Here is a 14123-nt window from a genome sequence, read left to right on the forward strand (position 1 = left end):
CATAGTGCAGAGGGTTGATTTTTGTCTCGTAAAACACGATCAAAAAGATATGTATGTATGTAAAACGAGTTTTCATTTTTAATTTAATTCGTGGAAGAAGTTGATTTCTTTTGAAAGAGATTTAGAGACGACACATTCGGATGTCGTTTCTCACATCAACGCCAAGGTCAGGATCCAAAAGTGTACTCTCGTTTGGCCGCTTACGAGGGTGAGCTTTAGGGCTCGTTCCCTATAAATATCGACTCGCGAGAATCGCAGGCTCCCGGCCAAGATTTTTCTAAAACGCCAGATCGTTTGTGGCTTGGCAAATATACTACGCACGCGTGTACACGCAGGTGCGTGGAGTCAGTTATTGCATGAATTATTATTATGGACGTGGACGAAGACAGGTTAGCTATCTTTTCTCGTTGCAACTAATTTAACAGATTAATTTAAATGTTCCTCGATATTTCAGCATCTATCCTCTAATATATCATCTTAAATTTTCAAATAGATCTTTTATACATTGTGGATTGATTCATAAACAAATAATAAGTATGATACATTCGTTAATTAATATCTATGATTTTTTTAATAATTTTTTTTGCATCATTTTATTGTGATAAATTTTTTTATTTTTTTATTTCTAATAAACTATAAATTTACATACGTATTTCCCGATATTTCAGTATCTTTTATATATTATCTTAGATTCTCAAATGGATTTTTCATATATTGTGGATTGAATCATAAATAAGTTATAATTGAGAGAATGATCATAATAAATATGATATTTTCTAATCACAATTTTTTTTCTTGTATATCTATTTTATTTTACAAATAACGATTTATATTTTAATAGATTGTATGATACAAACAAAACAAAACATCCATAAACTCAAGTTACACTACTTTTAATTTACAACTTACAATTTAAAGAAAAAAGTACAACTTCGTCTATTTCATTTATGAATCAATCAAACAATTTTTAAAAACAATTTTTTTGTCTAAAAATTTCCATGAAACTTTTACTTTGTTTTCTTTTTCGAAATTTTTTCATCAGTGATTATCGTTCGTTAAGAAAAAACTAAGAGGTATATAAGTAGAGCGTTCACTTACGGAGTGTCTGAAGCACGACGTTTCGGTGCATGAGAGGAGCCAGAGTAATGGTGCAAAGCGTTCGTGGTATTGTTTGCGTGTTGAATGGCGCCGACATTCGGATTAGAGCTAGAGCGCATCGAATAATACGCGGGACACTGGTTACCAGCGTTTCCACTTCCAAGACCGCTACTACCATGTTCTCCAAAAATTTCCACGGATTCGCCCGATGGTACCAAGCCGACCGCCTCCAAAATGGCTGTTTCGTTATTTCGCAGGAATTGTGCACATGTCTGAAAAAAAATCTTTTTTCTTTTTTCGATTCTTTTTTTTTTATAACGTAAAATTCGTTATTCTTTTACTTCTCAATTATTTTTTGTTTAATTAAACTTCGGTAATTCGATTAAAATTTTTTCTTTTAAAAATAAATGATATAATCTGATATTCATACCATAATTTATATTCGTACAATTGTATTGTGTTAAATACAACAGGATGGAATGACAATTTTTGAATGATATTAAAAATCAATTACTCTTTTTCCAGATTTTTTAGATTAATTCTTTCTTTTTAAATCATGGAAGTACAAGCACAGAAACTTTTCTGCGATCTGAAAAAAGAGTTAGCTTAAGAAATTTCGAAAAAGAGAAATTTATTTTTAAGATTATCTAGGAAGTTTTAATCCACTTTATACAACTTGTACTACTATAACTATACCGTACTAAATACAATTTAAATTATGATTATTAAACTATAGGTAGATTACATAAACGTATCTTGTACTTAGTAAGCATTAAATTTCAGATATAAATAAACAATAAATTTTTTTATAAAAAAATGATACAAGATACACGAGACTTGGATATCTCAGTATGTGATTTCGAATTAACATTAAAGTGTGATTAAAGAATTAATTTTTCAATGATAAATAAATAAAAACACAATATTCAACAAAAATGATAACTTCATTAATTGTATTGTTTAATAAAAATAATTAAAACAAATTTATTAATTAAAATAAAAAAATTTTTTACATCCATTATTTTTAATGGTATCCAGATGGTATCTACTTAAGTTGTTAAAAATTTGATAGTTCGCAGAAACATTTGTGACGTTTACAAGAAAAATAAGTAGTAATAAAAGAAGATTAGTCTCGTGCAATTAAGATTGGCTAGGCTGTTAAAGTTTCAAAGTACTAGCGATTACAATCAGTTTCGATTTTTAATATTCGTTCGACGCGTTCTTTATCGCCAATACTTCGCGTCTCCTACGTCGAAACTTCCCGTACAATTCCTTTATTCTCAACGTCTTTCCTCTACTCTCAATACTGGAATCGGTCTGCCAGGCTGGGATTTATCGCTTCTAATTCAATATCAGCAGCCGTCCCTCTTTTTTCCTTTCTCTTTTCTTCTTTTTCAAATTGCTCGACGCAGTCCGTAATTAACGATCATCGATCTGCATTTCTCTGAGAATTTTTCAACTTGAATTTTCTTATCTAATGACGACCAGGAGGTACAGCTTTTTATTACCTTTTATAATTTATTGCCTTTTATAATCTCTCGATTTATCGATCTTTTTATTTAATGTCAGCGTAGATGAATGTTTTATCAGTTTCAAGTAAGTTTATTTAGAATTGGATGATATATATATACACATATATATGTATCATTTCAATATGTATCGTATGCACGACAAAAATAATATTTTCATCAAAGTTCTTCCTCTTTGTCTTTCTTTCTTGGTCTCTCTACTTCTTTCTTTCTTTCTTTTATTTTATTTCAGTGAAACAAGATGGACGAAATTCTTGCCATTTATTGCTTCGATTGTTTTCTATAGTTACGTCAGCAGACGCAGACGAGATGATGCGGTCCAGACGGTAGCCTGTTTCTAACTTTCCGATCTCTTCCTCTAATATCCTACTCGATATGTTTACAGAGTCTACGTCGAGTCTCGAGAGTTTCCGACTACTCGTTATGGAAACCTCAATAAACTTAATACAATAATATCATTATTTTCTAAACTATTAAACACAAGGAAATTGTTAAAACAGACAACAAGAATAAAGCATATAACTTTTATATCGTAGAATAAAAGAAATTTGAAACGATTTAGAAAAAAAAAAAGAGCAAACAAAACAAAATCGAAAGAAACCAAAACGATGTTTCGAGTTGAAACTCGAACACTGCAGAATGCATTATTTGCGACTTTTGTTTTCGCTTTTCGTCGTGGCGTCGAGCGAAATGTAAATTTTTTCCATTAATTTACAATTCGTTACTTTGCCGTAGTGTGCACGTCAGCTTACTACTTCTTCTCTTCTTCCTTCGTTCAATCTTAGAGGCAACAGCTGGATGTCGAAGCATAAACGAAAGCCGCAAGATTAATTCTTTTTCACTAGATTTTTATTGTGTTCGTCGTCGGTAATGCGAGGACCACGATATTAAGAGATTTATTGCGGGAAAACAAATTTTTCCAAAGAAGTAAATGAATTTCTGTTTTAATTCCTTTAAAAAGGAATCCCATGTAAACAGGTGCGATTAAAATTTTGGCGGGAAATTGTAAAATCGTAAAATTTGAACGGATTAATCGACGAAAATCATTCCAAACATCGACAGTAAATAACAATTACTAGAACAAACATTAATTAGAGACAACGTGTTATAAAACAATCTCTGAAAGGTCATTCTTGAAAATAGGAACGATTGAAAATTTATCAGGAGATAGAGAAATCAATGATGTCGTATATTGAAAATGAAATAATTAAAAATTATTGCGAACTTTGAATTATATGACAATAGATATCAAGAAGCATTTACTAAAGAGAACGTGTCCTCGCAAAATGGATATCTATGGGAGAAATCGTGATAGTTCTATGATGGACATACGGTATGAGAGTTTCGTGAGATTTCTCCGATCGGAATCGGTCGGAAACGGAGAGTGTCGAGGAGTACCTCGAGGCTATTTGCGTTCGGTCTGATCCTACGCGATTAACGACTCGTACTACTGGCCATTCGTACTATTTGCATCTGGACGGAATACACACACACACACATACATATATACATACATACATATATACATACATATAGGAACATACCACAGGAGTATAGTGAGTAGAGGAGTTTATAAATGCCGGATATATGGTAGACAGTACTACTGGCCGGATCAACGAGCCAATAGGTGCACGGACGACCGAGTATACAGGATTACGTATACCGTTCCTGGATTTAATGCAAATATAAAGGAGAACGACGTGCAAGGAGGAAGATGGGAGGAGAAAGAGAAGGACAAGAAGAAGGGAGTAGGAGGGATAATTACAGGAACGTGCAACGATCCTCGAGAAACATAGAGAGACTGAGAGGGAGTGAGAGAGACTGTCTTATTTCGAGATTATCTCGCCCTTTAAAGCAAATTATTATCCTGCTTTTACCTGGGTATACCCGCAATTATTACGACAGGACGAACACGTGCACATAAGCAAAGAAATAGAAAAATGGGCTATCCAACATTTTTTATTCCAATTTCCATTTTATTCTTCGTTTCTTTTTTCCATACCTTTTTTCTCTCCTTCCTCTTCTCTTTTTTCTGTTTCCTTTCTTTTTCTTTTCACATTCTCTTGATTTATTAATAAAGTTCACGATATATTCTCTCGTGATATTCGATCTAATAACAGCAACATCGATGAGAAAGTTTGTAAGAGGAAGCTTAGATAAAATTCTAGAGAGAATGAAGAAACCCCCTCTCTCAAAAAAAAAGAAAAGAGAGAAAAATGAAAAGGAGGAGAATGAAGGGTAGAGTAGGATGGAGTGAACCAGGGACTGGAAGAAGAAGAAGAAGAAGAAGAAGAAGAAGGAGAAGGAAGGAAGGAAAGATGGTTTTGTATCGAGAAGAGTTTCCAAGTTCCGAGAAAGGTTTTTATGTTCGTCGTTCTCTGCGTTCGATTCGTTCATCTATCTTGCCCCCTCGCGAAGCAGACTGCTAAGCTCCCAGCAACGATCGAGAAGTAGCCTGGGAAATTAAAACAGGCTGCCAGCCGGTCAGCTTTCGCCGTGTTGATTTTACTCGATCCTCCTGGGCTTGTTGAGCTCTCCTCTTCCTCTTTCTCTCCCTTCTCTATCTTCTCTACGGTACTAACCATAGAAACTAACACGTGTGCACGCAAGTAACATAAGCGCAATCCAGTTGGTCCTGCCAGGAAGGATGGACGTTGATACACGTGACGCCTATCTAACCTCCTTTTACTCTGTTAACACGTGAACGTATTCTGTACGTGATCTTCTCGGATGAAAGGGCTTTTATAATTCTATCACTTCCTTCTCCATGGTTATTCTTTGTTAATTTTTCAACTCTTTATATCGATCGATATAATTAGAATCGGCGGAGATTGACGTTCCTTATATCTTGATATAAATGATTTTTATATATTATTGATAATTTAAAATTTTATGTATATATAATATACATATATTAATATATATGATATATTTATATTTAATTTTATTTTATATTATTATTTGAATTATACTATGTTTGTATTTTTTATTAGAATAATTTCATATTATTATTTACTTTCAAATTTATTATATTATTGATTTTATATTATTATTAATTTAATTGAATAAGTAATATTGTATTAATTAATCGTAATATATTTATTTTCTCTCTCTCTCTCTCTCTCTCTCTTTCTCTTCAATGAGAAATGAAAATCAATAAAAAAATCGTGAGACCAAAATATTCTGTAAATTTCATAGATCGTAGAAAGAACTTTGAATTGGCTAGTGCAGCTTGTGTTTTCTTTCCATTGATGCAGTCACGAAAGGATGTCGTAACGCATATAAATTTGTAGGTCGCCAAGGGGTCCAGGGACAAAACCAAGAAAGACATCAACGACACGCGACGTCCCTTTAAGGGGCTACGCCGGCTTCTGAATAACAAACAAGGATTGTAATCTTAGAGGAGCGCATCCACGTTTAGAATTCCGCGTAGTTTCCTTCGCATATGTGGAAATAAAGATCGGTCACGTAGAACTTTAGAGATACCATTTAACAGTGGTCTCCTTCTCATTCAAAAGATATCATTCTCCATTTTTATAAGTCCTTCGAGTTTATAGTGAGCTCCCAAATCGCGTTTGGTAACATCGATGAGTTCATAAAAATTTTTTATAATATTTATTGACTTTACTCGTTTATCTGTATCTGTCAGATAACAATAATTATATGTATTTATTTTTTTTTTATTTTTCATATAAAATTGTATAGGACTTCTATAACTTGAAAGATCATTAACGTTGATATATAACTTAGTATATACCTATATAATCTTAATTTTATAATGTAGGTATATAATTAAGAAATACATCTTTAATATATGTATCTATATTTCCTTTTCACCTGTGCCCACTGTTAGTATTGATATCCAACCAATTAAAAATTCCACCAAAAATGTTCCAAAGATAAGGACAAATGTACTACAGTATTAGTCAAGTGATTCGTTCGTTTATGCATCGTTACGTGTTTTACCAGAACGTATTCGTGTTACAGTGATTTATGATTCCCGTGGCTGCTCTAATAAAGCACCCCGCTCTTTATGGGTCAACCGCCACTATTATTTTCGTCGAACCCTCTATATCGTCCTCGAAAGCCCAAAGGAACGCGCCGTACCGGCCATTAAAATGGTTCGGGCTACTATGTTCTCCTAACGATGTCTCGCGCTAACTCGAAGCTAAAAGAGAGTTTGCTTGTATTCGTAAATCACAATCTTTCGTATAATTTGCGGACATCGAGTAGTATTAAAAAGGGGCTTGCTAATACTTGTTTTTCGTTATTAATATCATGTAGATATATATATATTTAATCTCGGCAAAAATTAGAAAATTAGTATATGTAATAAATATCTTATATCATATTATATCTCTTATATTATTTTATCTTTTAATTTTCTTAAAGTTTAATTAAAAACAAATATATATTTATGTATATGTACATATTTTAGCAAATTAAAAATTAATAAAAAAGAAATAACTTTCCTGTTCGCTGAAAATTTCGCTGTTAATTATAAATTATGTACATATTTTGTTATTAATTTTTAATTTTAAATGCTTTATATCATTTAACAAAAATATAATAATATAACTTATAGATACTCACCTGATTATTAGCTCTAGCAGCAGTGTTCAAATCCCTTTGTAAGGATGGTAAAGTATGTTTCAAGTATGGCAAAACGAATCCCCTCAATGGAAAGTTCGTAGCTTCTTGCAAAGCAGAGTGAAATTCTTCGGCAGTCATAGTACCACTCTGTAATGCAAAAAATAGAAAAAAATACGTAGGATTAGAAGGATCTAAATAGGAAGGATTAAATTCATCCATTATCTTTTTACTATTTATCAATCAATTCAATCCACAGTTTTGATCTTACGTTGATCACGTGCTGCGATCGCTATGCCGTCACGCACGGTTACCAGATGTCACGTTTCCTGAATCGCATGCAGCCTCCGTGCTCGAACGTTCATACATTATGTAGGTACTTTAAATATTTACAATCGGCTTAGCGATATGTCGACCATCGATTGTCCTCGTTTTGCGTTAGGCGCAATTTCCCGACAAAAGATTTAACAGTTTAAGTGCAAAATGTTTTATTAATTTCTTTTATTTTTTCTTCGATCAAATTTTTTTAATAAAAAATATATCTTTGAGGAATTTCGAATAGTTATATAGAATATAAATAATAGATAAATCTTTTACTTAATTTTTGGATTCGATAATTTATAAAAATAGATGAAATTTTAATAGAATACAATCGAGTCTATTACACGTAATTTGTTTAATAAAATATACCTAATCGAAATGGAATATATAAATCATCGGATAACAAGGACTCATTTATAATGCTTAAATATTCGTAGGATTAGTACTTTCGAATTGAAAATTGATGGAACGTTCGGGACGAGTGCCATCCCTCTTTTCGTTCCTCTCGCACATGTTCGAACTCGTCTTAAGGATGCACTTAGGTGTTTCTGCAGCACCAGCACTGGCACCAGCAGTATTGCAGCAGCGTCGGTCCATTCTATACGTTTTCTATGGTCATCCTCGTCAGTTGGTAGATACGCGTATGTTGATTTAGCGCTACGTTAGATGATTGCAACGAGTGCAAGATGATGCGTGCAAATGTGTACTTAGTAAGGCATATCAAAGAGTTCGCTGTCTATGGTGTTACCATGGACGGTATAATTAAGAAGAATGATCAGTCTTTATAAATTCATACGGAAGAAAAATAGAAAAGATGATGATATTCGACTTATGAATTTTGAATTATTCATCTTCTACTTGAAGTAAGTACGTCAGGAAGGAATGATAAAAAGATATATATACACACACACACACACATATACGTACCAATAGAGCAAGTACCAAGGTCCGTACAGTATCTCCAGTGTCGGCTGATATATCAGTTGCAAATTGTACGAGCGTACCAAGTAGCCTTTTGAGTTTTCCATGACCAGCAAAGACCCCAGTGATACACCTGACGCCATTTGACAGAAGTGGACTGGCCTCTACCTGTTCCTCATTTCTGCAAGTGGCCGAAGGTCCACCTGTGGTAGAGGCAGTAACGGTAGAGGTCGAACCAGCTGATGTTCCGGTTGACGTTCCTCCAGTGGATTCCTCGAGATCAGGTTTGAGAGGATGCGAAGACATGGGACTATCGTTGTCCGATGACCTGGAGCAACCCAACTGACCTTTGTACTCCGACCGAGAACCATTGGTTTGAGTTTGCGGTGTGTTGGTAGTTGGTAAGCCATGTCTTTGATGATGTTGAGAAGACGGTGAGAGTGCCTCAGGATGATTATTCTCTTCCCTCGTTGTTTTATCTCTGCTGGTAGGACTCGCTGAAACGAAAGTCTTTTCTCCGTTCTCACGTAATGCCTGTTGCTTTTGAATAACGCGACATCAGCGACATAGGTATAAGACTAACTATGCATTACCCCATCTGTTTTCTTTTCTTTTCTATCATTTCTTTTGTAATGAGATAAGATTATAAAGCAACTGTAACTATCAATGAAAATTATCGATAAATCAATCTAACATATATTGAAATATGTAATTATTAACAAACGGCATGTTGTGATCCGTCACGTGCAACATGAGACACGCTACAAGTAAGGGAAACGTGAAAGACAAGTAGGATGAGAATCCTCATCGGGGAATATTTTAAGGCACGTGCTCGAGGCGAGACGAGACGAGACGTGGATGCATCTGTGTGTATATACACATATATATATATATATATATATATATATATATATATATATATAAATCTATGTCGTATTATGTATGCGTGTATGTGTGTATAGAGGGAGTCCTTCGTTCTCGGTCGCGTGGGTGCAGCGGATAACATGCAATTACGGGCCGTGTCATCCACCTTGTCTTGTTCCCATTCTATGTTCCGCACGTTATCTCGTAGAATGCCTCCGGCCTCGTGGCATGCGTGGCAAAACGGCGGCAGCGACGGCCGATAACGAAACGTTACAGCCGTACATACCGACGTTCTCCACCTCCTCATCATCATCATCTTTCTCTTTCTCTTTTCCTTCTTCCTCCTCCTTCTCTTTCTTCTCCCCGTCTATTTTCTTCGAAGCACATCGCTGACAAACGCAGAAGCGTGGAGTCGGAGAAAAATGGCTGATCTCAATGTTACTCCGTTTTAACTTTATCAATATCTTCTCTGATTTCTACAGTTTTCCAATGTGTTGGATGAGGGAAGACAGTAATATTCATATACTTTATCGTAAATTTTACTTCTCCTATTTCACCACTGTTTATTTTTTTCTTCTTCTTTTCCAGATCAATCAAGAAAATTGATTTAGCCTTTCAGTACAGTTCCTTCAATATTCTCTATGTAGTAGATGCGTGAGAATGTAATCGTAGGTGAGTCCAGGGAGGAACCATATTCGAACGAGTAAAAGGAGAGAGCTCTAACGCTAACGTGTCACTACCACCTGACGCCGGTAGCCGGTAGGTAATTACCTGTACCTGAACTCCCGGGAAACTAAACTACCTACAGCTTATGCAATATGACGGGTGCAAGGTGCACAACCTCTCAGATCTCTCTCTCCCCTTTTTCTCTCTCTTTCATTCTCTCTTTCTCTTCTCCCCAACCTCTTTGCTAGAAACATAGTACTTGTGATCAACATAACGCATAACTTTAATGTAAGTGCATGTACGTAAATGAGGTTGATTAATATCTGCGATTAAGGGATCCCTAGAGAAATGATTCATAAAAATTCTCTTGGAACGATGTTAGATAACAGAGAGATTCAAGATTTCTCTATGGAATCGACTATGTACTGCCTTCCTCTTGATTGCTCGCAATCTATGTGATTGCAACGTTTACTCTATCTTACAAAAATCATGATGTATTAAATGGTTCATTTTTGGCCAGTTGATATCTAGCTTAAATTTGGTCATTTCGTAAATAAGATGAAAAATTATATTACAAATTTAAATCCACTTCGTTCAAATATGACGAACGATCAGAATTTTTTATCAAGATTCATCGAGTTCTCTGATTCCATCGATGCCCAACGTACCATCATCCCCATTCATAACATCCTCGCCCTAAATTCTTCAGACAGGGTCCTTTCTCGAGGTCGTCGCTCGTTGCGCAGGCTCGTCGTTCGTCTTCTCTCCATACGGCGAATATATGAATTTCAGGGAAGGTATCCAGTGAGGTGACGGTAATGGTACTGCTACTGCTGCTGCTGCTAGTACTGCTGCTGCTACTGCTTGCTACTGCTGCTGCTGCTGCTGCTGCTGCTGCTGCTGCTGCTGCTGCTGCTGATGTTACTATCCCTTCGACCAGCTGTTACTTCCGGCAGAGGTTCTCAATTCCATAACGATTCTCAAATATCGTCGAGATTTAGGAGAGGTCTGGTCGGACTTAGCCAAAACAACTCATGTGAAATCGAAGGACCATCTTTTGTTACATGAGAAAGCCGACAAAGCAGTCGAGTTTCGTTCATCCTCACCCTCGTTTCTCTTCTCCTCCCTTATACCTTTGACTTCGTTTGTGATCGATAGGACGCACGTGTGCCACCTGACTGAGAATCTCTGCTGAAAGTAAGTACGGTGAGACTCAGCTGTCGCCTCCTAATTGCCGGGACAATGCAACAGATGGCTTTGATCGCAATTCCTTCCTTCCTTCCTTCCTTCCTACCTTCCTTCCTTCCTTCCTTCCTACCTTACTTACTTACTTGCTTGCCTGCTTCCTCTTCCTTGCTCCTGGTTCTTCTTCGTTGGTTTGCCCCTTTTTTCTTCTTCTTCTCCCTTTCAACCCCCATACTGTCTACTATTTTTACTTTTCTTTCCTGTTTAATTCTATCCTTCTTTCTATTGTTAACTTTTCTGATCGATTCTATCAGATTTCCAATTTTTAACAATTTCTTATTAACTCGTATCGATAAATTTGAATCTTGCAGGGTTTATACAATTTTTAATCCGCTGAAGTAGAATTTCTTCTTTCCTTTTTCTAGTCATATACATATATATTGTTCTTATACCAAAGAAAAAAAAACAATCTCAAATAAAAATGAATTTTTAGTAATCCTTAACGTACTTATCCTTGGAAATTTAAGGAAAGCAGAGCTTTTCGAGGTAAAAGAGATAGAGAGCATCGAGCGTTAGTTCGTTGAAAAAAGAACGAACGTGTTCTCGACTTGAAAAAGAGAGAAAGAGAAAAAGAGAGAGACCGAACTCGTCTCCAGTCCTCTCTCTCTCTCTCTTTCTTTCTCTCTCTCTCTCTCTCTCTTTCAACGTCATAAGCATATCCAGGGAAAACGAGCGGTGGCAGCGTCGTGGTAGGGCGACTATCGCAAAATACCTCGAACGGCGGCGAACCGGGAATGCCGACGGTGTACCGGATATGATATCAGCCTGGAGCAGAATCCCGGTGGAAGTGTCGGACGTGCCTTATCGCGTCTGGACCAGGCAGTCAGGCAGCGCACGAAGCGACCTAACCAACACACCGGGCCAGAGCCAACCGGCTTGACTGACTGCTTGCAGGAGTTTCGCTATCCTCTCGCTCTTACAAAACGAAGGAGAGAGAGAGAAAGAGGGAGAGAGAGGAACATCCTGTGATCGTGATTCTCTATCTCCTTTCTCTCTCGTCTCGTTTCTCTCTCTCTCTCTCTCTCTCTCTCTCTTTTAGCTGACACGATGTATGTATATATGTGTATGTGTATATGCGTGTATGTATGTAAACATACGCGTTGCACCTCCTCACTCAAGGAAAACGAATACACATCGGATTCTCGCCCCCGTTCCTGCCATATCCACTCGAAGGATTTCGAAACGGATGCATCCAAGTCCATTTCTCGCGATCGAACCTACGAAATGTGCACTTTCGGAGAGAGCTTGACGGCTCAAATAGGAAGGGATGTCCAATTCGATAAATTGATCGATTTAATTTCTTTTTTTTTTTCTTTTTCTTTTTCTTTTTTTTTTTTTTTTGAAGTAGAAAGGGAATATATATATATACTCTATTTTCTTCTTCGTGGAAACTTTTTCAATCCTGTAATTTTTCAATTTTGTATTTGTCTTTACTAATCAATTTCTTTTATCAGAAAGTTATAGTATTATTTATATTAATATCTCATTATATGTATTATTATTAATATATACTGTATTATAGTATAATTATATTATGCCATATTATACTACAATTAAATATAGATATATTTATATTATAATACAGTATAATAATATAGTATAATTATAATATAGTGTAATTATATGAGTATACAAGTTGTAAGTATAACTTGTTGTTGAATTAATAAAATATAAAAAAAAATTATTTGTCACCACATTCGAAATTCGTAGCGTATTTCAACAAGTTTTTTCTTTTAAATAACAGTTTACATAACTTGATTTGTCTTTCAAAATGAATATTTCTTTTTTCGGAAAATCTCGCGACGACAGGATAAAGCTTTCGTTTTCGTAAAAGCAATATTTCGTTGGTGGCCAAGATAAATAGAATGAAAACAAAATACAAGAATATGAAAAAAAAAAAACAAAACAAAAAAGAACAAAAATAGAAACGAAGGAATTGCATCGGCGTAGCAATGGAAATAAAAATTTTATCTCCTTTTTTTCGCATGCACGAGTTTAATCCCGTACGTTTCTCGTCCGGATCGAGAGATTTATCGTGTCATGCGACACGACGCGACCTCCGGACGCACGCACGCCGAAAAAAAATATTCGCGTCAGCCCGTCAGATTAGCGTCTCTTTGGACGACGTCGCGGATGAGGTGGTGGTTGTGTGTCCGGCAGTAGACTCGTCAACATTAAAAAAAAAAAAGAGAAAAAAAATATTCGCCCAGAAAATAATGAAAAATTATTAATATTAATGACGGGAAATGCAGTGAAATTCACTGATAAAATTAATGAAACGATTATATAGAATTATATTCGTACGATTAATTGGAATAAAATAATATAGTATAAAAACAAATTGATATAAGCCACAGTCGAAACTTTTAAAAAGATATCGATTCATCTGCAAAATGAATTTTCTTTGGTTATAAAAACGTTACCACGTTTGAATGACAAAAAGGACAATTTTTTCGTCGACTCGACGTACGAATAAATAGGAAGAGGGAGAGAGAGAAAAAGAGAGAGGGAGGGAGAGGGAGAGGTAAAGATAGAGAAATAAGGGTGGGGAGAGCCGCGAACCGCGAATGATTCCGCGTTGACGGGACTTTGATGTGCCAAGAGAAGAGATATAGGAGAAGAGAGAGAGAGAGAGAGAAAGAGGGAGGGTAGAGGAGAGAGAAAGAGAGAGAGAGAGAAAGAGAGAAAGAGGGAGCGACAGAGTGAGAAGGCTTTTTTCCTGAGCCATTTCCAAGGTAGCTGCGGGCTCTCACTCGTCCAGATAACCAGTTCGGTACTAAATGTACGATTTGAGCGAGAGAGCACACCCGCGGAGTGAATATACGGGTACCATCATGCAATATTCCGAACTAATGTACGACGCGCTCACAGCTAAGCCCAATGCTTTCC

At 35.8% G+C, this 14123-nt stretch overlaps 1 protein-coding gene across 7 annotated transcripts in view; it reads right to left on the bottom strand.

Annotated features, from left to right (window-relative positions):
* LOC127064440 (protein CBFA2T1) overlaps positions 1 to 14123 on the bottom strand; it is a 35298-nt gene that overhangs the window by 3920 nt on the left and 17255 nt on the right. For all 7 annotated transcript variants that reach the window (XM_050995490.1, XM_050995500.1, XM_050995510.1 and 4 more), the window contains 3 exons: positions 8466 to 8956; positions 7221 to 7367; positions 1099 to 1370 (listed from right to left, as the gene is read on the bottom strand). In XM_050995490.1, the coding sequence (XP_050851447.1) occupies positions 1099 to 1370; positions 7221 to 7367; positions 8466 to 8956 (910 nt within the window). The remainder of the gene's footprint in view (positions 1 to 1098; positions 1371 to 7220; positions 7368 to 8465; positions 8957 to 14123) is intronic.

The sequence above is a fragment of the Vespula vulgaris genome, chromosome 1, assembly GCF_905475345.1.
Source record: "Vespula vulgaris chromosome 1, iyVesVulg1.1, whole genome shotgun sequence".
In the NCBI taxonomy this organism is placed as follows: Eukaryota; Metazoa; Arthropoda; class Insecta; order Hymenoptera; family Vespidae; genus Vespula; species Vespula vulgaris.